The sequence below is a fragment of the Rhinolophus ferrumequinum genome, chromosome 16 (assembly GCF_004115265.2).
Source record: "Rhinolophus ferrumequinum isolate MPI-CBG mRhiFer1 chromosome 16, mRhiFer1_v1.p, whole genome shotgun sequence".
Classification (NCBI taxonomy): Eukaryota; Metazoa; Chordata; class Mammalia; order Chiroptera; family Rhinolophidae; genus Rhinolophus; species Rhinolophus ferrumequinum.
In genome coordinates, this window is record NC_046299.1 from 39,937,970 (window position 1) to 39,964,359 (window position 26,390).

At 32.7% G+C, this 26,390-nt stretch overlaps 2 protein-coding genes across 5 annotated transcripts in view; one reads left to right on the plus strand and one right to left on the minus strand.

Annotated features, from left to right (window-relative positions):
- The window catches only part of PHYHIPL (phytanoyl-CoA 2-hydroxylase interacting protein like), a 40,236-nt gene extending 18,532 nt beyond the window's left edge, over positions 1–21,704 (plus strand). Inside the window, exons 2-5 of the mRNA XM_033131040.1 lie at positions 13,070–13,266; positions 13,944–14,118; positions 17,451–17,568; positions 19,457–21,704. Of these exons, the coding sequence (XP_032986931.1) occupies positions 13,070–13,266; positions 13,944–14,118; positions 17,451–17,568; positions 19,457–19,991 (1,025 nt within the window). The 3' untranslated portion in view covers positions 19,992–21,704. The remainder of the gene's footprint in view (positions 1–13,069; positions 13,267–13,943; positions 14,119–17,450; positions 17,569–19,456) is intronic.
- The window catches only part of FAM13C (family with sequence similarity 13 member C), a 111,622-nt gene continuing 105,736 nt past the window's right edge, over positions 20,505–26,390 (minus strand). For 3 of the 4 annotated variants that reach the window (XM_033131039.1, XM_033131038.1, XM_033131037.1), the window contains 2 exons: positions 25,227–25,328; positions 21,851–22,090 (listed from right to left, as the gene is read on the minus strand). In XM_033131039.1, the coding sequence (XP_032986930.1) occupies positions 21,967–22,090; positions 25,227–25,328 (226 nt within the window). In that variant the 3' untranslated portion in view covers positions 21,851–21,966. Of the gene's footprint in view, positions 22,091–25,226; positions 25,329–26,390 lie in introns of all 4 variants that reach the window. The other variant, XM_033131036.1, reaches the window with a different exon arrangement.

Sequence of the window (26,390 nt, forward strand, 5' to 3'; positions counted from 1 at the left end):
GGAGGTGAAGAAATGGAGATAGCGTATTTTGCAGGTATTCAGAGAAGTTTGTTTACGAAGAGAAGCAAAGAAATGTATCATTGTCTGAAAGGGTACGTATGAGTAAGCACTTTAAAAATTGATATACTATGTATGTATATAGTACATAAGCATATATATGTGTGTCTACCAGATTGTAATGTAAGCTCCTTGAAAATATGAACTCTAGTGTCTCATTAATTCATCTTTGAGTCCTCTTGCACTTATTCAACAAATGACTGTTGAAGATGTCAGTTAGCCTTCTAACTGCATCTGAGAAGAGTTTATTTTTTTCATTAATATTTATTTTGCTATTCTTAGAGTGGGAGTCTAATCCTCAAAATTTATATAGTTTTTGAAAACTGCTTTTGCCTTTTCATAACCTCAAGGTAACAAGTGATATATACTAGCTTACCTTTTGCAAAAATATATTATCTCCAATAATTATTTTGCAACCGAGATACTTGTTTAGCCTTCAAGTATAAAGGGAATTTGAAGCGACGGGGGAATATGCTTTATGCTTATTTAGGAAAATAAATTTTTGTGCTGATCAATTCTATAACGATGCTCTGAATACAAATAGAGTCTCAGTTTTGAAGCACTTTATGATTCAGTAGCTTGTCTAGTGTTTACAAGTGTCCTTGCTGGTGAAACTGTCACAAACTGAAATAAGTTCTCAATAAGAACTATTAGGTATGTTTTGAAATTCCAGTTTTGAATTTCTAATGCAGAGAAAAATATATATCTTTTTTCCTAATTTTCCTCTACACAATACAATTGTGGTATTTGTATTTCAAAGAAATGTTTGCTCACAAAATCTTTTAACTGTTTCTATGCATACTATTATCTGTGATGTTATTGTCAATGTCTTTTGCATTTTTAAATTATTTTACATAAAGTTGTGCATCACAATGAAGGGGCAGATGTTGAGAAAATATCTATCTAAATATGATACATAATAAATTATATCTTATAAATCATTCAATGTTAGAAATAAAATTTAGATAACTTTAATGTACTTATGATATAAGTATAAAATGTAAGGAAAATAAATATATATCACTTCCTAGTAAATAGATGTAATAGCATTCAATCATTCTTACCTGCATTTGAGAAACCGTTCTTTTTAAGGATGCAGACCAGAAAAAACAGAGAGATTCAGGTATTGTGTCAGCATAAAACTTTCTGACCTTGTACTTAAGATTAAACATTTATTTTTTTCCCTAAGCGTTAGCTTCTAGCTGACCACTGAAAGAATAATTTTCTAATATTAGTATAAATTTCATTGAAATCAGACTCAAAGATGCCACTGCTAGTTCTCTGAGTCATTCTGTCTCCAAACTAAGGATTTTTGCTTAACTAACTGTCTTTGTTTTAGAACATGTTGGGCCTGCATATATGTATTTATTATAGGCAGGGATGGATCCAGATTTTGTGGTCTGAAGTTTATACATTTTGGGATATGTCGTATTTGAGAGAAAAACAACACAAAATTTAGGGTACAAAATCAAGTACTAGAAACAAGTACAAGTGAAGGGCACTTGAACTTAAGCTTAGTTCCCTAAGCTTAATTTCCTAAGTAATTTCCCCTTTCCTGATGTAGTAAGCGTCATTCTCCCCACTTTTAGTGTGAATCACTTAAGTACAAATAATTTAAGTAATCTCTCCAAGATCAGACAACTGCAAGTGGTAAAGATATCAAAGTCTTGTCTGATTCCAAAGCCCATGTAATACAGACATATGATAAAATAGAAGAACCTGTGGATTATACAGTACTGGCCGACAAAGTGCTATAAGAGTTCGGAGAGAAGCTATCTGTAGACCCTGGAGTCATGAGGATAGGCTTTCAGAGATGTGACTTGAGATCAACTTTGAAAGAATACAGTTTTTGAGGAACCTCTATACTGTTTCCCATAATGGTGGTACCAATTTACATTCCCACCAACAATGTGTAAGGCTTCCCTTTTCTCCATATCCTCACCAATGGTTATCTTTTTTTCTTTTTGGTAATAGCCATCTTAACAGGTGTAAAATGATATCTCATTGCGGTTTTGATTTGCCTTTCCCTGATGATTTGTAATGTGAAGCACCTTTTCATATACCTGCTTACCTGTTGGCCATTTGTATGTCTTCTTTGGGAAAATGTCTTTTCAGATCTTTGCCCATTTTTAGTGGAATTTTTTTTTCTGTTGAGTTGTATGAGTTCCTGATACATTTTGAGTATTAATCCTTTATGAGAGATATTGTTTACAAATATTTCCTCCCAATCTATAAGTTGCCATTTTATTTTGTTGATGGTTTCACACAAAAGCTCAAATCTCTGAAATCCATGAGAATTATAAATTAATTACATTCAGAGTCTTTCGAATATTAGCGTTTTGGACTTCAGAGTTTGAGGTTCCAGGGTGGTCATATTCCTCTGCTTTGATCACATAGATTGCCTTTACAGGAAAGGTTTAAAAGGAAAGGTTTTCATTAATATTCAAGTGCCAATGTTGCCTGTAAAACCATTTTCCTAATATTGTGACAGTTGAATTTTTGTGTCCTCCATTTGTAACTCCTGACCTCTGGAGTAATGAGAAGCTACAAAAAAGCATTGGTAACAGGAGGTTTCAGTAGTCTTGCAACTGGTTCAATAAATGCAGTTTCATCATTGGTGAAGAATAAAATAGTGCCTCATAAAACTTTCTTGAAAAATGAATTGGAATTCCTGTAGTAAAGAAGTACTATCACATGGATTTAAAACAAACCTAGGACTCTTTTTTTTTTTTCCCCCTGTGGGAGCCACCCAGTTGAGAAAAGCGTGGCTATCTCATTTCCCTGCCATGGTGTGTGCTCGTTCACAGTTATTGGTGTCCTTCAAAAAGTGGGAATCATCTGGCAAAAATGCCACATTGCCTGCGGTGTTCAGGCTCCAACTTGACCGCATACTGTGAACTTTGTTCATACCAACTTGCACACAAAAAAGTGATATAAAAAAGTAATATAAAAAAAGTCATTTTAATTAACTTTAGTTGACAAAGGATATATATACTGACATTAAACAGTTGACTTCAGCTTTTTAACTTAACTGATTGAATTGATTAGATATTTTATATCATAGACCAATGAAACTCCACACTGTACACTCACTAGATTCCAATAGTACCTTCCCAAATGTGTTGATCAAAAATATCTCCAGACATTGCCAAATATTCCCTGGGTGGGGCCTGAGGGATCAAAATCAGTAAAAGTGTAGACTGACATACATTTTTATTAGAAAATCATATGATTTAATTCTAGAATTTAGGAATTAATGAATTAAGTGAAAGTGTCAGAGAAACAGTACCATGTGAAATATTAAAATTTCAGTTTGAATTATCATTAAGCTGTCCAATTAAATTGCAAAGATATTAAGGTCTGTTATCATTTTTTAGGCTTTATACAATGCCCAAATTGTAAATTTAATTGATCTGACCACTGGCATCTTTTCCCACACTTCTCTGATTACCCATATAGCACACAATATTCAAAATAAAAACCCAATAAGAAACTAAACTGGGAGAGAGAACACAATGTAATGAAAAATCCATGGACTTGGAAAGAAAAAAGACATGGATTTGCATTTGTTTCTTTTAATTACCCACTGTTTAACTCTAGCCACATTATTTAGTTTCCCTGAGCCTTAGTTGATTTATCTATAAAGAAGGGTAATTAAACAATATCAAATTGTTTTCAAATACCAGTCCTTGGATCTAGTACCACGCCATAGAGAAGCTTTCATCAGTTTTCTATTAAATGAGATAAATACTCATATACAAAATTTAGTGAGTTCTTCATAAAGTTAAATTTATGCAATTTTATTTTTTATTCAATTATAAGACTGTCTTTTTTGAGATTAAGTACTTCTACATTTGATGTTAAAATGTAATTTATAATTGTGATTGTAATAAGATATGCAAATACTAGTTTAATTATGCAAAATTATAGTTTTATATTTACTCTTACTTCACAAAACAAAAACAGTGCTCGGTTTTGTTTGAAATTTTGCTGGTCTGTTGCATGAGAAGATCTAAGAACTATTGACTAGATCTCTAAGGCCCTGATCAGAAAGACTAGTTTGTATAATTCTAATAAATATAAATAGTAGCTCTAAAAATAATAGCTCTACTACTTACTTTTATCTGATAATATTATAATAAACTGCATAAGGGTAATCTGGTCATTGCTGCCAGAAAGAATACAAGTGAAAAAAAAAAGTCTGATGAAAACTTAATACTTTTAAAATGGATTAAAGAATCTCAAGTAAAATGGTAATTTTGAGCATAAATATCAAACTAGTTCCTTTTACAAGATCATGGACAAAATGAATAAGGAAAAATGAAAATAGAGGGAAATTGTCCTTAAGAACAAAATTTATGGAAGATATTTTTAGGTCTGATATAGGATAGATCTTTTTACTTGCTATAAGCGGATGCTATCAAAATTTCCCTTTGAAATCTTAATCTGAACTAAACAGTTAATTCAACTGATGTTTTTTATATCACTGAATTTAGTCATTATTTTTATCATTTTTGCTACACATTATTTAGTGATATCCCATTTACACGTTTTACAGATTTAATGTAACTAAAATTTTGATTTCCAACTTTCAGAATTAGTTCATTTTTGTAAAAAATTAAGATATGTTGGATCTAAAATCTAAAGTATACCATCAGAAATCCAAAAGTGAAAATAACCTGTTTCTTCATTTAATATATGGAATGTTTTAATGGATACTTATTTCGCCCTTGATACTGAAGAAATATAACTTCTAGTAGTATAAAAAAATGGAATTTATAACTTCCAAATTTCTAGAGAAAAGAGATTTCAAAGAAAATAGAGCCCATATAGTGAAACAACCAAATGAACAGCAAAGAAAGAAAAAAAATATAAAATATAAGATCTCATAGAAGAACCATACATGTGAATTAAATACTTCTATTAAAAGGCAAATTTTCTCAAATTAAGTGAAAATACAAAAGATACAGCTAAAACAAAGTTACCAAAAAAAAAATTAAAGCAAAAAATAAAATGCAGGAATAAACAAAGGTATTCCACACACACACAAATTGAAATAAAGCAGAATACAAATTATTTCAAAGTTTAGTTAATATTTTACACTTATTAATAAAATGGTCATTTTTAATTGAAAACTATAATCCCCAATAAGATATAGCAAACATACACACACACATATGTACATGCACACACACATACTGTCACATAAAGATCTAGATTGCAAAAAGTTTTAGACACATAAGGAGAAATTAGCTGAAACACAATGGTAGAAGGGAACTTCAAGTAGGTGAACAAAATAAGGAACTGAATATTTTTCCTTTTATGAATCATACTTAGTTCCCAAAGACTTTATGTGTTTTTCTCCTAAATGTTTTTTTTTATATTTATGTTTTTTATCAATTTTAGCTAATTTTTGTGTAAGGTGTGAGGTGTAGGTCAAGTCTCATTTTTTTGCTTTCTTTAAGATAAAACAATTTTTGCCCATCAACACATATATATATTTTAAATAGCAATAGATGGAATTGATAAGGGTGAAAAAGTAGGCACTCTAAAACGTGTAGTTGGGATTATAAATTGATGAAAACAAATGTGATTCAATATTTTCACTTCTTGGGATTTATCCAAATAATCATAGATATGACCAAAATTCACATAGAATAGTGGTGACTGAAGTACTACTCAAGAAAAGACTGGAAACAATTGACATGTCCACTATTAGGATGACTGATTAATAGAATAGAATACATCAAGATTAGAATTATATGTAGTCATGGAATAATTTTCACAATGTATTAAGGAAAAAACAGGTTACAAAACACTATGCACATATATGAATAGTATAGATATTACAAATGATTTTTATTCTCTTCGTATTTTTTCCTTGAAGTTCTAACAATATTCAGTGTTACCACTAAGAATATTTTTATTTTGAGAGTTTATTATAAATAAAGCAGAGAACAGTTTCAGGTTTTGTTGTGGTTACTATTTTGAATTTTATTACTGTTGTAATTAGTTTCTCTTTCATGAAGAAAAACTAATTTCTTTCATACTTTAAAAGTATTGCAGCATTTTAAAGTTGTTTTTATGAAGAGGGAAGTACTTTTGTCCCAACTGGCTATATCTCTTACTTTGTAATGAAAATGATTAAAATGTATATTTATTTAAACATATATATGCACATATGTAATTTTAATTATAAAACCAACCCTCTTATCTGTACTGTGGTAGTAGATTTTTTAACCATTAAACTTTAGGAAGGAAAATAGACATGAGAAAATTGATCCTGACTGTTGTTTTTAAGTGAGGTGAATCTAACACCTGCAGTTTTTTTCCTTAGAAGAACAGCTGAAGACTTATTATTAAAAGTAACTACCTTTATTAACTTTTTAAAACACTCTTTCTCTTACTTTATTCAAACTAAGTCATTTAACCTTTGGAGTACTGTAACTAAGATTTTAGATTGGCTTCTATTATAGCACTCTAGGGAAGATAATACAAGGCAGAAAAAATGATTCATTTCACAACAAAACTGGTGAGGCTAAGGGACAGTGGTGCAAAGAATATGCTAAAAACAAAGAGGTCCTCAATACATACAAACATGCTGTATTGCAGTTTTTGCCAGAGTTTATTAAGTAGGTGACACTTTTAATCTTTATTCAAGATAAAACTGCTTTTTTTGATTAATCAAACTGGAGAGTATACTTCATGAAATAATCTTGATAACCAAGTAACTTTTTTCTCTGATATATCTTTCAAAAAGATAAATTTAAAGAAAACATCTCAGGTTCTAAGGAACTTAGCTAAGGACTTTGATAATCAAACAATTTAAATATCTATACAAAGCTATTAAAAGAAAAAAAGTATTGTATCAGTTTGTGTGTATTGTGTATTTACGCAGTTGAATATACATACATATATATATGTATATACGTATTTATACACGTGTGTGTGTGTGTATTTAGTTTTGGGAATTCTATTCTGGAACATGGCGCAAAACTAAAGGAGTAAGATTGTAATGGGTAGTGTTAGTTTAGAATAGCTTTTCTAATTCTTGAGAGGGAAGGGGGGGAAAAACATGCAAATTTTAAGAATCTCTATTTCTTATAAAATGGATAATTTATAAAATATATTGAATGTATTTTACTAACATATAGAAATTCATAGTGCTGCAACACTAGTTATTATATGCATAGATCAAAGCATTTGATACTGAAAGTAGACGTGAAATGGGCTTATTATGTGGTACACAAAAAAGTTTTAGTCTAGATCCTTTCAAGGTCCTTTAGATACAGAGCTTGTATGTATGTACTTCTCAAGGATCTTCTTAAATATATGAAATTATACTGGATGCTTAAAATCTGCTTTTTATTTAAAATCTGCTTTCTTGGTATGTTTGAAGAGCACATTTGAGTTTTGAGTCTGAGGATGCATTTTAATGAAATTTTTTCTTGAGTATCTATTGTACCTGTTGAACTCCCTAAATCAACCATTAGTTTTTTTCCTTAGAAATAATTCCTTAACTTTGTTGACACATTTGTAGACTTTTTTTAAGCATTCTCACTATGTATTTTCATCCTATACCATGAGCTGAATTAAGCAAAATGCATTGTTTTCTAATGCTTTTTCTATGGCCTTCATTTAGAATGCCATGTCCTCAACTTTTCCACTACTGTCTTCACCTGTTGAAATTCTGCTTCTCTCACAGCATTATGATTATCGTCAGCAATACTGTATCATATACTTCAAAGTTGTTAAGAAACCAGATATTACATGTTCTCACCACAAAAAAGGAAATGATAATTATAGGATATGTTGGAAGTATTAGCATAACTGTATGGTGATAATCATATTGCAATATATAAATATGTACAGAGGGTGCCAAAAAATATATACACATTTTAAGAAAGGAAAACTGTATTAAAATTGTAATACTCAATATATACTGATAACAAAAGATGAATACAAGTCACGTTTGACTTCTGCAATTACAAGAGGTGCTCAAAGTGGTTACCACCAGCGTCCAGACCCTTCTGATTACGGTGAACTACTGTTTGGGCAACGTTGACCAAAGTGTCCAGCTGTGTACATATTTTTGGCACCCCCAGTATATTAATATATATGTATCAGATTAACCCAATTGTACACGTTAAACTTATGCAATGTTATATATCAATTACATCTTAAACAAATTTTTACTTCTACAGGAAGAGTGTCACGTGTTTGTGAAGCATTTTCAGTTAGATTACGTGATAACTTATTTCAGCATTTTCCACATTCTTCTCCATTTTATATCCTTGGGGCAGTAGCTAATTCACACATCATTGCACTTCTTCTATTGCATCCATTTGATATGTAAATAACTGGTACTTAGTAAAAGTCATAATAACTGACAAATAAATATGACGGGACACATGACTAAGTAGCAGAGTGATAAGTATCTTTAAGTAGCTTTACAAATCTGAATAATTTGTCGAGGTCAATGTGAGAAACCACTCAGTGCAACTACCTGACAAACGTATAGCAACATTCATGCAAGATAGAGATTTTATTTTAAAATCTTCCAAGAAGACAGATTTCACATTCTGATTTTTAGTGCCCTTATGAAAGTTTCCTAGAGTTAATATACAGATCCCAACAGATCGTTTTCAGGAAGTTTTACTGAAGTTAAAAATACAAAAAATGTTTTCTGACAGTGATTAAATTTAGCAAAGGGTAAATATTGTTTGAAATGAATAAATCTGATTTCTATGTAGCTAAGGTTATGACAGCCACCAAAATCGGAATCTCCCCATCCAAAAATTTTGTAGGAATTATCAAGAAAAAAAATACTGTGATCCCACATTTTCAATGTAACTTTAAGAGTGAGAATATAGAACATCTGGTTACCTCTAAGTTTATATACCTCACAGAGTGATCACCCCAATAAGTCTATTATTCATCTGACACTGTATGTAGTTATTATAATATTGACTATATTCTCTATGCTGTACTTTAAATCCCTGTGTCTATTTTTTTTCAATTACAGTTTGCAGTCGGTATTATTTTATATTATTTTTTATTAGTTTCAGGTATACAGCATAGTGGTTAGACACTGAAGTGATCCCCTGATAAGGCTAGTGCCCACCTGACACCATATATAGTTATTGCCATATTATTGACTGTATTTTTCATGCTGTACCTTACATCCCTGTGACTGTTTTGTAACTACCAATTTGTGTTTCTTAATCCCATCACCTTTCTTACCCAGCCCCCCAAACCCCTCCCATCTGTTCTCTGACTGTATGGGACTTTTTGTTTTGTTTGCTCGTTAATTTTGTTCTTTATATTCCATATATAAGTGAGATCAAAGTAATCTTGAAAAAAGTTCAAAACTGGAGGACTCACACTTCTCAATTTTAAAACATACTACAGTGCTACTACAGTAATCAAGACAGCGTGGTAATGGATTATGGCTTGAGGTGTAGATCAATAGAATAGAATTGAGAGTTTAGAAATAAGTCTTATGTTTATGGCCAATTGATTTTGACAAGGGTGTGCCAAAGCAATTAAATGAGGAAAGAAAAGTCTTTTTAATAAATGATGCTAGGACAACTGCATATCCACATGAAAAAGAATGAAGCTGGACCCCTGCTTCATACCAAATATAAAAATTAAGAATAGATAAAAAACCTAAATGTAAGAGTTAAACCTATAATGCTTTTAGAAAATTTAGGTGTAAATCTTTGTGACCTTGGATTAGGAAATGGTCTCTTATATATATGACACCAAAAGTACAAGCAACAAAAGTAGACAGTTAATAATAAGTGTGGATAAGGATATGGTGAAATTAGACTGTTGTACACTGCTGGTAGGAATGTAAAAAACAGTGCAACCGCTTTGGAAAACAGTCTAGTAGTTCCTCAGCAAATTAAACATAGAGTTACCATGTGAATCAGCAGTTCCATTTCTCTTACATACCCCAGGACTTGCACGTGAACGTTCATAGCAGCATCACTTACAATAGTTGAGAAGTAGAAACAGATCAAATATCCATCAACTGATAAGTCGATAAAAGCTAGTGTATCATACAATGGTATATAATTCAGCAATAAAAATAAGTACTTGCATTACATGAATGGACCTTGAAAATATTACGTTACGTGAAAGAAGCCAGGACAGTATGATTTGTATGATCCATTTATATGAAGTGTCCAAATAGACGAATGTGAGAGACAGAAAAGAGAGTAGTGGTTGCCTAGGGCTGAGGAGAAGGGATGAGTAGGGGTTGGGGTTGAAGAGTGTGGGGCTTCTTTTGGGGGTAAAAATATGTTCTATGATTGTGGGGATGGATGCACAACTCTGTGAATCTACTACAAAAGCCATTTAATTGTACACTTTAAATGAGTGTATGGTTTGTGAATTATATTTCAATAAAGCTGTTTTTAAAATCTGATTATTCTTTTGAAAGGGGATTTAAGTTTAGTGAGAGACGAGCCATACATATCCAATATATTTGTATAATTTGGTAGTGTTTTCAGCTTGCGTTTCAATAATTGCTGTTGTCAGAAAAGTACTTTTGAAATGTTCTGAAAAGCAATTTTCATATTTTGAACAGATAAAAGTGCCATTTATTCTTCATTCAGTATTTCCATTCAGCAGTAGAGCCACAGATATTAGTATCATTTGGCATGTAAAGCAGAGAAATGTAGCTAGAATTACCCTTAAGATGAAGTCTTACTAAGAAAGGGAGGCTGCACTTGGAAGTATATTTGATTGTACATTGATATTGGATCCCCCTCTCACCAATTTTATAGACAGCATCATTGTCTTCTGCTACTTGTCTCAAAATGTCAGTTAAATATTGATGCTCAGAGTGTGAGGAGGAAGGATGTTACATGTAATTTAGGACTAATTTAAGCTAAATTCTTTACCTGTTCTGCCCAAGTAAGAAAGCTGCATAGAGGATAATCTAGTGACTTTGTTAAGACCTGGGACTATGATCAAGAACGTGAAAACGAAGATTCTTAATATAACAAATTCTTTATAGGTTAGAGCTTTATATTCTAAATGGAAAAATGATTTTAGCAAAAGTTTCCACATTTCAATAATTTTTTCCCTCAAATTTTAATAAAAAGAAAAAATGTATAAAACAAAGTATTGTATTCTAGGAAATAAATTATTTTTAACTTTAAGGTTGACTAAGATAATAGTGAAAGTTTAAATGGCAAAATACAGTATTTTATGTAGTGTTACTATACGGAAGTTGTATTTTCATTAAATTGGATCCAATACAAAATAGCTTAATTTTTCTCAATGATCTTAAATCATTTTTTTTCACTCAGTTGTGAAATTATATGGAAAGTCGTAATGCAGATCAGTTCTACAGAAATTTCTACCATTAGAGTCGAGAAAGATATTTCATTAGTGTTATATTTTAAACATAACTGAAACCAGAATAGTAAAAATGTGAGCTTTTCTAAACAGAACAAAAATTACTACTGTTTGTGTATGTATTGCCTTTCCCTTCCCCAAGACCATTAAAAGCATTCCACTTGGTATCTTCCCTTCCCTTGACTTTTGAAAGACTTTAAGCGGAAGCAGTTTGGGGATTCAGTGAGGCTAGGTGGGAAGGAAAGAAAAAGATGGGGGAGGTAATTTTTCTGGGAGTTTTATTGGAGAGGGCATCTGGAGAAACAGGTGTGTGAGGGAAGTACATAGAAGAACGAAGGATTTTTAAAAGTATTATTCTAAAAATGATAATAACGAACTTAAGTTATTTTGAAATTAATTTTCAATTGCCATTGGGTTCTGGCTACAACACAGCTTCAGATAAGACAATATGGGTCAAAGATTAAACAATACTGGGAATAATTAAAAGTTTTGTATCAATAATTGGGATGGGAGTGTGTGGGCAATGAGTACAATCTATCTAATCTAAACGTGGAAGGTGACATTCATTGTTTTTAATTTTTTCTGATGAAAACTTGCTATTTTATCCTGTTAAGGAACAAGTTATGTAGCTGATTTATGATCTACCACTTTTTATCATTTAAATAACAATTTTATTTTTTTTCCTCTTCTGGGGCACTGAATTTTATGTTGGCTTGGGGGAAGGGAACACAGGAAGAAGTGGAGTAAAATTTGATCCAGGATGTCTTTCCCATAAACTTGGCTAGACCATATATATATAGATATATATTCATATATTCCTCTCATCCATCATACTCTTAGCCAAAGTGATAGAATTTTCTCTAAGTGGAAAAGTACAACACAGTCTTTAAAGTAACCAGATTTCAGATAAGTTCTTCAAAATTTTAATATCGATCAACATAGCAATCATTTTTTTCTCTTTTAGCGTTATCTATTGGCTTAGCACACCAAATTAAATGTATCAAGATAGGACAGGTAAAAAGATTCCTAGAGTAATCCTTGACATAGTAACTTGTAAGAGAATGGTCTTCAGTATTATTTGTATATGTGATATAACCATTATATGCTGTTTCTTTATACAAATTTCCAAAAGGGGAAAGGAGGAACAATTTTTACAGACTGTCTCCAGTACCTCATAGATCTTTTTAAAGAAACATTTCCTTTATTTGACTGGACTCTTCATTATCAACATTTCTGACATCTAGCTCCAAACACCTGATAATACTTTGGAGCAGAATAGATTGCTCTATGTAGGAAAACTGGTCTCTTGTTGTTTTTCAGATGGAACCTACCATGTAAGGCTAATCTTTTGTAGATTAGAAAGATGGGTCATCAGTGTTTTTGTTTTCATTCTGTGAAAGTAGAAATTGGAAAAGTAAATTGAAAATGTAGACATGGTGTAGACTAATTTAGTTCTGCTTTTTATTAGTAATGTGACCTGGTAAACATTGTTTTCTATCATTAACTCTGAAATTATTTCATGAACAAAATGAAATCTCAGATTTAGTAATTACATAGTTGAGTTCAGAAATATGTACACAGCTCCCAAACTTGAAAAATTCATTAGTTGGAAACTAACTACCTGTGCATTATTTTCTTGCAGGGAACAAATCACAAGACAGTGGCATAGCAGAGATGGAAGAACTTCCCGTACCACATAACATCAAAATAAGTAATATTACATGTGACTCATTCAAGATTTCGTGGGAAATGGATTCAAAGTCAAAGGACCGTATTACACACTATTTCATTGACCTCAACAAAAAGGAGAACAAGAACTCCAATAAATTTAAACACAAGGTATGTGGTGAATATTCAACTAACAGGTTTAACTACTTTATTAGTTGTTGTTTAGAAATACCTAAACATTTCTGGATGCATAGGCTTCATACTTGAATACAAATGAAGCAAATATTACCTCTTTTATATGTAAAACTAATTCAATTATTTTAAAATATTTATTTTAAAAATGTTCTCTCCCTTCACATATCAAATATTTAGCAATGGGCTACTCATAAAATTATTGGGTAGTACAAAATAAATATATTTTTAAATATTAAATCTATTTCATTTTACTTCTTTCATGTTTCTGTTTTGTTTTATCATTTAATATTAGAATGTTGCTTTAAGGAGCATATAAAAGGAATGTACAGAGAAGAATATTATACTGGAAATCAAGGAACTAAAATCCAAGTACCTTTATGTCATTAACTAGCTGTATGAACTTGGGCATGTCTCTTGATCAAGTTGGGCCTTAGTTTTATATCTGGAAAATAAGAGATTCAAATAATTGTTAAATATCTTTAAACAGGAAAATTCTATTATTAGCTTGGAATTTAGTAAGTTCCTCTGCATTGTTTTCAGTTCATTCAAGTTATACTGCTAAATTAACTTATTTCCTTCCTTTCTCCCTCCCTCCCTCCACTCCTTCCTTCCTTCTTTCCCTTTTTTCCTTTTTCCCTTTCTTCCTTTCTTAGGATGTTCCAACAAAATTAGTGGCAAAAGCTGTTCCCTTGCCAATGACTGTCCGTGGGCACTGGTTTTTGAGCCCCAGAACTGAGTATACGGTAGCAGTACAGACTGCTTCAAAACAAGTTGATGGTGATTATGTTGTGTCTGAATGGAGTGAAATTATAGAATTCTGCACAGCAGGTAAGAGAACTTAGGTAATAGAAAAAAATCTTATTTAATAGTTCTGGGAAGCTGATTACAGAAAAATATACGTATAATTCCTTTATGTAATTATAAGATGTTGTGTGGCACGTTGGTCATTTTTGCATTGCCACTAGCATTGTGTAGCAGAACAGTGCTGTACTGATGGGAAGGAGCTGAAGTTCTCAGCAAAATCTGGGTAGTGGCATTAAATTACTTCTATACTGCATGCATAGTTTGATTTTCCAAAATAAAAGCTTGCCAGATAAAAACTGATGCAGTTTGAAAATACACTCAGCATATTTTGAGAGATAGCTTTTCTCTTCCTTTTTTTTTTTTCATTTTTTCTTTTCACCGGCCTTGAAAGGAAGAAGCCAGACACATCCTTCTCTAATTAGGGGGAAAGCAACAGATCTCAATACCGTACCTAACCAGAAATGTTATTGGATTTTTTACACTTGAGTTCTGAAAATCTGTCTGTAAACTCGTGTCCTCTGTGTGTATGTGTGCGTGCGTGTATGTCTTTGCTTCATTAGCAAATACCTCATAGCCATTTGGCATTGGGATATCTGATGTGGAGAGCCCATCCCCTTGGACCTGGAACTGTACTTTAATATCCTATTAGATTGGAGATGTTCCCATTCATCGCATTCATTTATGTTTGTTTATTCATTCAATCAAGAAACAAATATTTATCAAATAGATGTTGAAGGGATATAAACATAACTCTTACCTGAATACATCTGTCGTCTTCTCCTTTTTTCTCTTAGAAAGGTGCTTTGTTTCCTCTTTATCCAGGTAATTGTTTCCTCTAAAAAATTGTAGAGAGTGGCTGAGTGTTTAACGTAAAGGAGCTTGTAGGAAAAGCCTTAGAAACAATTCCCCTCACCTGTTGCAGGTTGCTTAGCAACTTTCTTCAGCTGCGGCATCTTTCAGATAAATCAGCTTTTTCCACCCACAACCTCATACTTGTATTATTTTAGACTCAGTATGTGCTTAGCCACTGCTCAAACTCAGTATAAAACTTCTCCTATGAAAATGCTGAGTGGATGAAATTTAATTCTATGTTATTTTGATTTTATCTTCAACCCTTTTTGTTTATTCTGTGAGAAAGTTGCTAGGGATTACACAACATCCTTGATTGCTAAGGATTTCAATTTTTAAGAGCAAGGAAAATAATCTCTCTGGTACCATATTTCTTCCTATCTAAGATGTCATTGATTGTAATATCCACCATTTTTTTGTATCATTAAGAAAAATACTGCCGATTAAACTATGAAACTGTGTTTTCTTATCACATTTATTGTCAGGCTCATGTCAGAGATGTTAAAATGGTAAAAAATACATTTTAGAATAGATGACTATGGTATTAATCATAGACCAGTAATCAGTAATGAAATAGCTCAAGATTTTCATATTGTATTAATAGTGAGTAAAGAATTCTCATTGACATCACTTAAATTTGATGTATCATGTTGGAATTAATATATATCTTCAATTTTTTTTTTCCTGAATTAAAGTTCCTCTTTGGAATGTACCTCATGTTTACTTCTCTGACTGCATTTCTTTCCACCTACTTTCATTGTGCCCTCCCAGGGAGATTTAATTTAAGACACAGTCTCTTGTGACATTGTTTGAACCCATGCTGTTTTCCATAGGACTGCATCAAACAGTATTATAGTGTTTTGTCCATTAAAAAGAGCTATAATTTACTTGCTAAAACCCCATTTGACATTAGGGAAAGGTGTGAAATATTATTTCTTCTTTATCTTAAAGAAGACCTTTGGCATTTCTAGTTCATAAATTATATCATCTATCAGTCTTATCGATATACACATTTACTCTCTTCTACAATCTATTTAATTATGTGAGTACACTTTTTATTTCTGTGTATATGAAGGAAAACCTTATGTCTTCTTATTTTAATTTAGAGTAATCTCCCTATTGCTCTTTTATTTAACTATAATCCAATAATTCTTCTAAGGAAGTTATGAGGTAAATAATAAGGAAAGTGTCAGCTTTTAAATGTGCCACAATATTTTTCTATAAATTATTTTGCATCTTTATTTCCATGAGTAAAATCTAAGAGGAACTAAAGCTGTTGAAAGCTTGTTTCAGTGTATCAAAATAATTCAGAGATTATTTCACCTAAGCTTTATCAATAACCTCGACTCTATACATTTTGAGAAAGCTGTTTTGTATAAATTGCCTTTTAATCTGGACATTTCACTCACTCAACATTTATTGAGCACATACTGTATGTTATATACTATGCAAAGTATTGGAAATAAAATAGAATGTCACTGACTAATCTACTTCTAGCCTAGTCTATGACAGTGATAAAACCCTGTGCTTACCCCATAATGAGTCATGGTTGTCTGTATATTTATCTCTTCCCTTAGACTGTCTGTCAGTTCTTTGAGAGGAAGAATAATATATTTTTATCTTTTAACCTGATCATCTAATTTTGAATGGCACCTTGTACATCATATGTTCTAATCTGAATAAATGTTTGTTGAGCCAGTGAAGCTGTGAGTAAACGAACTATGAACAATTCAACTAGGTTGCTTTTATTTGGAAAGTCTTAAAATCTTTATAGACCAAATTTTTGCTTAGATTCTGGTACAGGAGTTTGACAACAATCCTCAATTTCAAAACAAAAAGTTGGTGAAAAAAATCAGGTTATTTTGAGAGATGCTTTAGACTTTCAAGAGCCTTGTGTACCCGAAAACAATCAACTAACAGACAGAGACCTAGTCTCTAAGATATTAGCTGTATGAACATTAGGCAAATCACTAAACTTTGACAAACCACAATTTCTGCATCATTTAAAATGGTCATAGTTAATCTACCTTGCCAACCTCATAGATTTAGAGAGTAAATTAAATGAACATTATTATTATTGCTACTCCTTTAAATTAGTTTTGTTATTTAAATTAAATTTGTTATTGATTGCAGGTTATAAGCTTCTTTTATTTGATTTATCAGCTGAGTGAAGAAAAGCTTATTATGGTACTGACTGACATTACTTGAGTTATGCAGAATCTGTATTCCTTATTTAAGTTTTGTTTCAGGATCTTTCATTTCAAAGAGTAAAAAAAAAGGTGCAATAGTATCCTAAAAACAACCATAAGCCATAAGAAAAATATTTTTGTAGAAAGAAAAATGTGCCAAACAAAGACAAAGAATGTTTTCTTTGTTAAATGCAATTTCCTATTCACTAAGATGAATTTCCTAAAGATGAATTTTAATAGTCTTCAATTTATTAAGCATGTAGTTGATGTTATACTTTCTGTATTTTTAATAACAGCCTTTTTTGTTGTTATTTTCAGACTATTCAAAAGTTCATCTAACACAGCTGTTGGAGAAGGCTGAAGTGATTGCAGGACGGATGCTAAAATTTTCTGTTTTTTATCGTAACCAGCACAAAGAATATTTTGATTATATTCGGTAAGCATCAAGAAAATACATATAGTGACTGGCTTTACTAAATGCCATTCCAAATTCTAGGCTTAGGTTTTCATTGAGTCTAGTTTTGTGAAATAGCAATTTTAGTTTTCTTTTCAAAATAGTTAATTATACTCTGATTTTATTTCCCAGAATAATTAAGTAGAAAAAGTCAGATCATGGGATTTTTTCCCACTTCATTTAGGTTGCTTTCCATAATCATTTGTAATACCAATTCCTCTCTGTTTGAGTGAAAGATCTTAAACCTCCAGGTTGACATACTCCTCTAATTCTCAGTAGCTCAGTGCCTTCTGCCTCATATCAACTACTATTTTTCTTCCTCTTGTGGGTCTCTTTAAGACATTAAAAGTGAGAGAATAAAAGAGTGATTATTTCCTGAAATACTAATGGTAAATTGGGTGGGATTTTCAGGCTTCTGCCTAAGTGGAAATCTCTCAACCATTATCTTGGATTAATTATTCATGAGGACAGTCTCGTTTGTTTACTTTTGAATTCTAGTGCTCAGCTAGTATCTCTAAGATAGCCTATGTTTATCCCTGGGAGCAGCTTCCAAGAATCCAAAAGAATTTTATGCCAAAGGTAGTTTCAATACTTACAGCCCTTTCATATTTGTAGAAGAAAATTCCAGGAGAGTAAATAGGCAAATGTGTTTTTGAAAGTGAGACTAAGTCTTTTAAAATGATAAATGCTCTATAGATTCTAAAACTTTTATACAGTAATCCCTATAATTTGTCATTTTAAAAGGCTTGGTCTCACCTTAAACTCTAAAGGATTGTTAAATTAAAAGGATTGTATGTGAAAAAATTTTAGGACTCTTTGTTTTTGTTACACACTGCTAGTTTTTCTTAAAAAGATCATGTTTCCATATTTACATCAGTTCTAAGCTGTGGAAAACACAAAAGGACTCAGAGAGAGAGAAATGAATTTAGACATCTATGTTGTTCAAATGAAGTACTTTGCAATATCATATATTTTGATAGCAAAAAACATTCTTATGCTTGAACATCCTATGTATATTGAGTTTAGTCCATAACTCTTTTAGCTGGTAAATTATCTACCCTGAGACTATATAATTCATGGTGGATGCCATTCACCTCATTTAGAGAGTACAAATGGAAAGATACAACACAACTTATTGTACCTGTCAGCTATTGATTGGAAATGACCGTATATACTCACCAAGAAAGCTATTTCTTTATGTTTTTAAGCATAAAATTTGAAAACAAAAAAAACTACCATTGCTATTTTCTTTAATAAGAAATGCAATAGAATAAATACATGTTTGGTATTAGGTTTAGATTTCTGGAATATTGCCAATGTCTACTTTAGTTGGCCACTGGAGGTCAGTATTTCTCTGCTTTTCTCTGTTACTTGAGTGGGGACTGGCCCGTTTTCAGGTCCTTACTCTAAAATTTGCTTCGCCTGTTTTCAAAATTCGTCCAAAAGAAAAAAAGGTAGTCAAAGAGCATGGAAAATGGAAAAAAGTTATTGTATCTATTGTATGATTGATTCATTAGTGTGATGATACAGGTATGAAAGATGTATTTACTAACAAGCAAATTTATTTTTGTTGGATTTTCCATGATAGTTGTAAAATTCATGTAAATTGGTTTGTTTTTTCTGACCAGGATATTTATTATGTTCAAGACCTCCAAGCTGTGCAACGGCACATCCTTACCTTAGGGTCAAGGCTAGAATTTAGCCATCTATAGGTAATGTCAAAGACGCAGTTTTCTTGATGTGATGGTCGGATTAGCATTCAGGCTTTTAGTAAAAGATGTTGACTTTTAGGCCTCTCACCATTCACATCCATAAATCGGTAGCTTTACCACTATTGTGCCAACCATTGACCATTTCTCTTCTCTTGCAGAGAACATCATGGGAATGCCATGCAGCCCTCTGTGAAGGATAACAGCGGTAGCCATGGCTCTCCTATCAGTGGAAAATTAGAAGGCATCTTCTTCAGCTGCAGCACTGAATTCAACACTGGGAAGCCACCCCAGGATTCACCTTATGGAAGATACAGGTTTGAGATTGCTGCTGAAAAACTTTTTAACCCCAATACTAACTTATACTTTGGGGACTTCTACTGTATGTACACAGCTTATCATTATGTGATTCTTGTTATTGCCCCTGTGGGATCACCAGGAGATGAATTTTGTAAGCAGCGCCTTCCTCAGCTAAATTCCAAGGATAATAAATTTTTGACCTGCACAGAAGAAGATGGGGTGCTGGTTTACCACCATGCCCAGGATGTCATTTTAGAAGTCATTTACACCGACCCTGTGGATCTTTCTCTGGGCACTGTGGCAGAAATCACTGGTCATCAGCTCATGAGTTTGTCTACTGCAAATGCAAAGAAAGATCCCAGCTGCAAAACCTGTAATATCAGTGTTGGACGTTAATGCCCACTTTTCTTATTCAGTCCCCTTCCTTCTCTTCGGAGCATTGATACTCTGTTGTCCATTTTCATCACCAGATGTTTTCCACTGAAGCATGCACATGCCGCTATCACCAAAAGCAAACGGCCACTTTTCAAATTTCATTCAGAGCCGTTTTAGTGTTTCCTATTCCCTACCCTTCCCATTTCATTCTACGTTCTACTTCTGACACTTTATTGCCTAGATGCTGCAATGTTTTTATTTTCCCTCTATGCCAAACATAACAAAACAATTATATACCGCTTTAGCAAAATACAAAATAATGGCTTATAAATGGTGTTTAAATATGCATTCATTTTAATCTACTGAACAAATATTGGGATAACTCCAACTCGCATGAAAGGGTGTAATTGCAGCATGAGTTAAATCTTGAAGCCTAGAATTGTCAGCACTTCCAACTTGTTGTTTGACAGTGTTATTTATGTTATTTATATTAGCTAACAGGAAACAACTACTGTGTTTCAACATAATAAATATAATAGAAAAATATTTTATTTGTATTGTTGTATAAAATATTTACAATCATATAGAATATATAGTTACATTTTAATAGCAATTGTGTACATGTCACGAAACCATTTCCCTTATCAAAGATGTAGTTTGTAAACCTCAAATAGTTGTGTATCTGTCCTGTTACAAGTAGATGACTTTAATTAAACAGATTTATGAAGGACATTATTCTGCTTCATAAAAGTTACAAAATATCAGGTAAATACAGAAAAAACAATAAGAGCCTCTGAAATAGTCAATATTCTTCCTGTCCAAACTATATGAAAATGTGAATTTGTTCAACATGCTTAAACATTACAGAAAATAGAAATACAAACATGGTTGGTACAAGAGAGAAAACGACCTTTTACTTGTTTTTACAAAAGCAAAAATAATAAACATGTATTTTAGTACAAAATAACAAAACAATGTACACTAAAGTTGATGAAGCAAATAAAATATTCTGACTTCTTTTCCAAGGTATCATAGCAAACAATTTTCAAACCTTTCATTTTGTACAGAATGAAGATTAACTACAGTTTACGAGAAAGCTTTTTTGACTTTACAAAGTATAGACCTTGGAACATTAAGAAAAATGCATATTCCCAATGGAAAAATAGTTATATAATCTTAGTTATAGTAAACAAAAAGATTAGCAATCATAACTGTGATCACATTAGATTATATACTGCAGACACTTATCTATCCAAAATACCTATTTTCAAATTTTAATACAATATTTTAATATAAACATCTGTCAGTTATAGACAAAGATAATTCACAAAGTACATGCTATCAGAATGAACTTTGGTAATCAGAAATGTAAAATTTCAATTAACAGATAAAATAATGTGCTATTTTTATATAGAAATAAAAAATTAGCAGTGACACATTCTAGTATATTTTAGGGTACTGAAAGCCTAGCAGACAGGGGACAAGGTAGGAGATTTTAATCACTTAAAAATCTATTAGTTTCAAATAAGTTACATTCTTACTATCTGTATTCCTTCCTAGATAAAAAGAAGAGTTTCTTTTCCTCCTATTTTTTTTTAAATCATGCTTTTCCCCCCATACATCAACATAAGCAATCTTTGGACATTAAGTAGACTTTCCCTAATAAGTGGCCCATTGAACAAGTGGATGCTATGTGTTATTTAGATTTGATAAAATATTAAATGTTTTCCAAAACAATTCTGCTGTGAGTTTTCTCCTTGGCATGGAAGAAGTTGCATTTTTTTCCCAATGATACTGTTACTTACTATATTTTCCCCCATCTAAATCCCTCCTCCTCATTTATAATTACATTTGCCATCCCTTCTTAAAAACAGCTAACACTACTACTAAAGTGCTTCAGTTTTCAGTATGTCAAAACTACTTACTTAGCAAGAATGGCAGAGGAAAATAAACTTTATCTTGGATAAAAGTAATCACAAGTATGTAAACTTGAACTTCAAATAGTTTTGGCCACGTCTTGCTTGCTGATTAGGACCTCTAGTAGTCTCAGTTTGGCTTTTATGTGCTTGTATTCGTAGTACTCATCTGCCATTGGTATCCTGTCTTCCTTTTGTGGAGTTCTGCAAAACAGAAAATTCAACCATCTATTAGTTCACAGTGAACAAGTCATTAAAAATCCTTTCGTAACTCTAACTTGAGAAAGTACAGGGCAGCAGTTTCCACTTTGATTTTGCATCATGTCTTTTTTCCCTTCCCTTTCACCTTCATTCACTTGCTCTTCCATGTGTTACTAGGTTTCTGTATAATAGTACCCTTTGAGTACTTGAATGTCATAGGTGTTTTGCAAATATATGGTCCAGTGCATAGATATATAACAATAGGACAACTGAAAAGGTCTGAGGGAAAGAAAAACAAAAACCAGAACCTTAACGTATTCTTTGTCTAGTCATTCTCCCATTATCCATGCTCCAGTTCCCTGCCTATAGAGAATGTTCTGCTTTGCAGTGATAGGTGTTAAAAATCGCAAGTAAAAATACTACAAAAACCATGTTAAAAATAATTTATAAATTTATGGTGATAGGAGGAAAAAAGCTTAATAGCTACCTTACAAACATGAAATATTTCCAAGTTTTCTTGTAATTATAATATCTTTCTGCTAATGTATAGTAGAATCACTGAAAAGTTCCTTGATTGAAGTAATTTTTTAATACATTTCAATGGCTCTCTTGACACACTAATTCTACTAAGACGAGACGTATGACAATGCATAGATTTTTATACGTATGAATTCAAACTACACATGTTCTTGCCATTTACTTTGTACAATTGGGTAACATCTGGAGTTAAAACCATTTGCCTTCCCACAAAAGTATGTTTCCAGGACATGTTCTCTAAAGGGCAATACTTGCTTTATGATCTCAAAGTGCCCCTGTCTCCTTGGTTGATAAGTTGCTTTTAAGACATTCCCATCCATGACTTTGAAATACAAGGGGTAGAAAATAGATGAAGTCACCACAATTGCTACTGAACACAAATACTCTCCCATATCAGTATGGCTAAAAATGGGTAAATAGCAAACATTTAATGTATTGCCTATACCCCCTTCTATTTTCCCAGTACTGATAAAGATATATCTCTTAAATTAAAAAAAGCTAATCCCTGAAAATAATAGTTACCTACTTGTATTGTACCGCTATACACTGCCCTGCAATTTCTAGTACAGCACTCACACAGCACACAAATCCACAGATAGGGTTCCTCTTAAATGTCTAAATTATACGACGTAATTCCTTTGCCTCCACTCTGTATTATGGGCTAAACTTATCATAACTGGGTGTCTAAATGCCACCTTAATTTGTGTACACAGATCTAAGTGAAGAAATGGTCTAATTCATAGGGAAACATGAATCCATTACGTAACTTTTCCCTGCACACTCTATTTTGGCTAATAAACAAGAGGTCATTGGCCAGAATGAAAATCTTTGGTAGTATTTCCTGAAGCAGTTTTCTCGTTAAATAAACCATGCAAAAGTGCTTATTAGCATAGTTCTTGGCTCATAATTGTTAATAATGTCAAATCTATATGATTATGCCTCTTGCATGGTAAATATTACAAGAACATTTACAGTACCTTAAAATATTTAGTAATCCATTTGCATGGTTATTTTACATTATGGATAGTTAAGCCTTCCTAATAAAATGTCTTAGGAAAACAAGATTAAGTTCCATATTTTCTAGCCATTCAACTATCTGATTTTTGCATTTACTTTAAGTATATTACCTACCACAAGAGGGCATGTAACCTCAGTCAAATATAAGCATATCTCAAGTGGGTTGAGGACTCACAGCTACAATAAAATACTATATGTAGAGCATAACTCACTTCCCTGCGTGTCAGAAAGCATGCCAGGTACCACTGCAGATCCATTAGGCAGGACTACCAGTACACTGGCAAGTTCTCAGACTCTTTAAAGTGGACTCCTGGGATCAAATAAATCAAAATGTAAATGTAAAAGTTATATGGAAATTTATAAAGGAATAAATAGAAATGGAAAAAGAAAACAAGAAATTATGTTCTATATCCTAAGTTGAACAACCACATAACAATAACATTCTCACCAGATTAGTTAACATTAGCAGAAAGGTAAGTAACTTGGACTGGTAGCAATCAACTGGAAAGGAAGATTCCAGGCAGAAAACTAGGTCGGTTACAGCTGTATTTGCTGAATGCAGAAAGTTTCTGACTTTGTAGGTCCAGACCTACTGAACAGCTCGGAAGGGCTGAAATGGAAAAGCTGCTGACTAAGAGGTGAGTAGACCAGCCTTTCAAGATGCTTTAGAAAATAGTCTCTCTCCATCAGGGCAACCCTCGGTCTGCTGAAATGAAAGCAGTTCAGGAAAGGCAGGTACACAGATGGGGAGGAACAGCCAGGAATCAGTTCATCACTGACTCTCACCTCTGCCATCTTACTAGCCTTGTGACGTTGGAAAATTATACCTGTATTATTTTAAGACTGACATCCCGCGTGGGTAGCTATAACTTCCCAAAGTATCCTGGGAAGTCGAATCATTCCATCATGGAAACAGACTCAGGATAGCTAAATGATTTGTCTGTCACTGTCTCTTCCAGAAGTGAATCAATAACTCTTATCTCATGATTTTATATGTACGATTTTGTTGATGATACACCAAAATTTAGAGGAAACTAATGGGGTGCATAATGAGACACTTGGGTTGACATAGAAAAAGAGAGTACAAATAGAGGATATAGCTAGATATTTATTTAAGGGATATAAAAAATAGCTATGAACTTTTGACCAAATCCTGAAATAAAATAACTAAGGGCAGATCCTGAAGTTTTAAGGGTATATTTAAAGTAAAGGAAGGATTATTTAACGAAGTAGAGAATAACTGTGGAACTACATAACCAAGAACAAAGTTCTGTAGGCTGAAAAATCAGATTTATTTTTAAAGGTTTAGATAAATTCAATAGTTACAGTGGTGTGTATTATTTAAAGGTAAGGATTTGGGGAGTTCATCTTTAATGTTTTTAAAACTCGGTGTCATACTTGATAGCGACAGCCTCCCATAAAACAACCTCACAATGTTGCGTGAGACAAATCCTGGGTCTAAGTCACTGTGGAAATTATTTATATCTAATATAAAGTCACTGTTCCTCAAAAAATTCTAGCTCGTACTTAAACAATAGTTCCCTAGGAAATAACTAACTTAAAATATACCTCTGCCCACACTTACCTTCCCGTTTGTTTAAAAAACTGCTCTTCAAATTCCCTTAAGGCTTTCCGAAGTCTCTTCTTGTCCGCCCTCGTTTCTCGGAGATGGTCAAGAAGTACAGGCCTACATCAGGGAAATATATATTTGCCGTTACTGAGCTCTGACATAACAGAGATCGTGAGCAGATTTATCTATTCAGCAAAAGCATATTATGATACAGAGGTGTTCTGTCTAAAAGGGTGTCTTTGAGTCTGCACGGCACACGTACAGCCTGACCATAGGGGTGCACATAAACGGGCAATGGCCTAATGAAAACGATGTCACAGGAAAGGAGAGAGGACAAGGAAAGAAAGAAGGCAAACAGATTGAGTCCGTTTAAAAGTGGTGAAGGTAAAGGCCGTATGAACGGATGAAGGACAGATATTTTGAAGGTATACTCATCAGTATTTGGTAGTAGACTGCACGTTAGAGACACAAGAGGAAGAGATTTTAAAGAAAAATCTACCCGTAATTGGAGTATGGGGAGAATGGCAAGACCCTTGGCAATGAAATGAAGGCCCAAACGATAGCTACACTGCAAATTCTACTCACTTCATTCTACTAAGACAATAGAGAACAATCGTGTACTTTAGAGCAGGAATTTTTATCTGGGGAACTTGTGTATGGTTTCAGAGACTGAGACTCTGAACTCCCTGAAATTATACGTGAGCATTTCCTTAAAAAAATAAAAAAAAAAAATTCCATTGCTTTCAAAAAAGTCCACCCAAAATAAGTTAAGAACAGCTGCTTTAGAACAAATGAACAGAGAGAGAGAGAGAGAGAGGAGAGAGAGAGGTGAAAAGAATGGAGGGAGGAAGAAAGACATTTTCTGCTTCCAAACAGGTCACTTTTCTGTGAGCTGAAATTGAGGTACCAAGTGATTCTACAAGCACACTAAAATCTCATTTTACAATTTAGCCCTTGATCTCACCTCATATATTTGTAGGGATTCCATCCCTATCTTGAGGCATATAGTCACCACACCATAATACATGTTAAAAATCTCATAACCTGGCCTGTAATACACAAACCAAAGGAAGGCCAATGATCGAGATGAATGCAAGCTACTGAATGACGATAATAAAAACACTGATAAAACTCCATATAGCTCCTGGCTTAGGGGCCCTTAGGAGAAAAAGGGAGGCT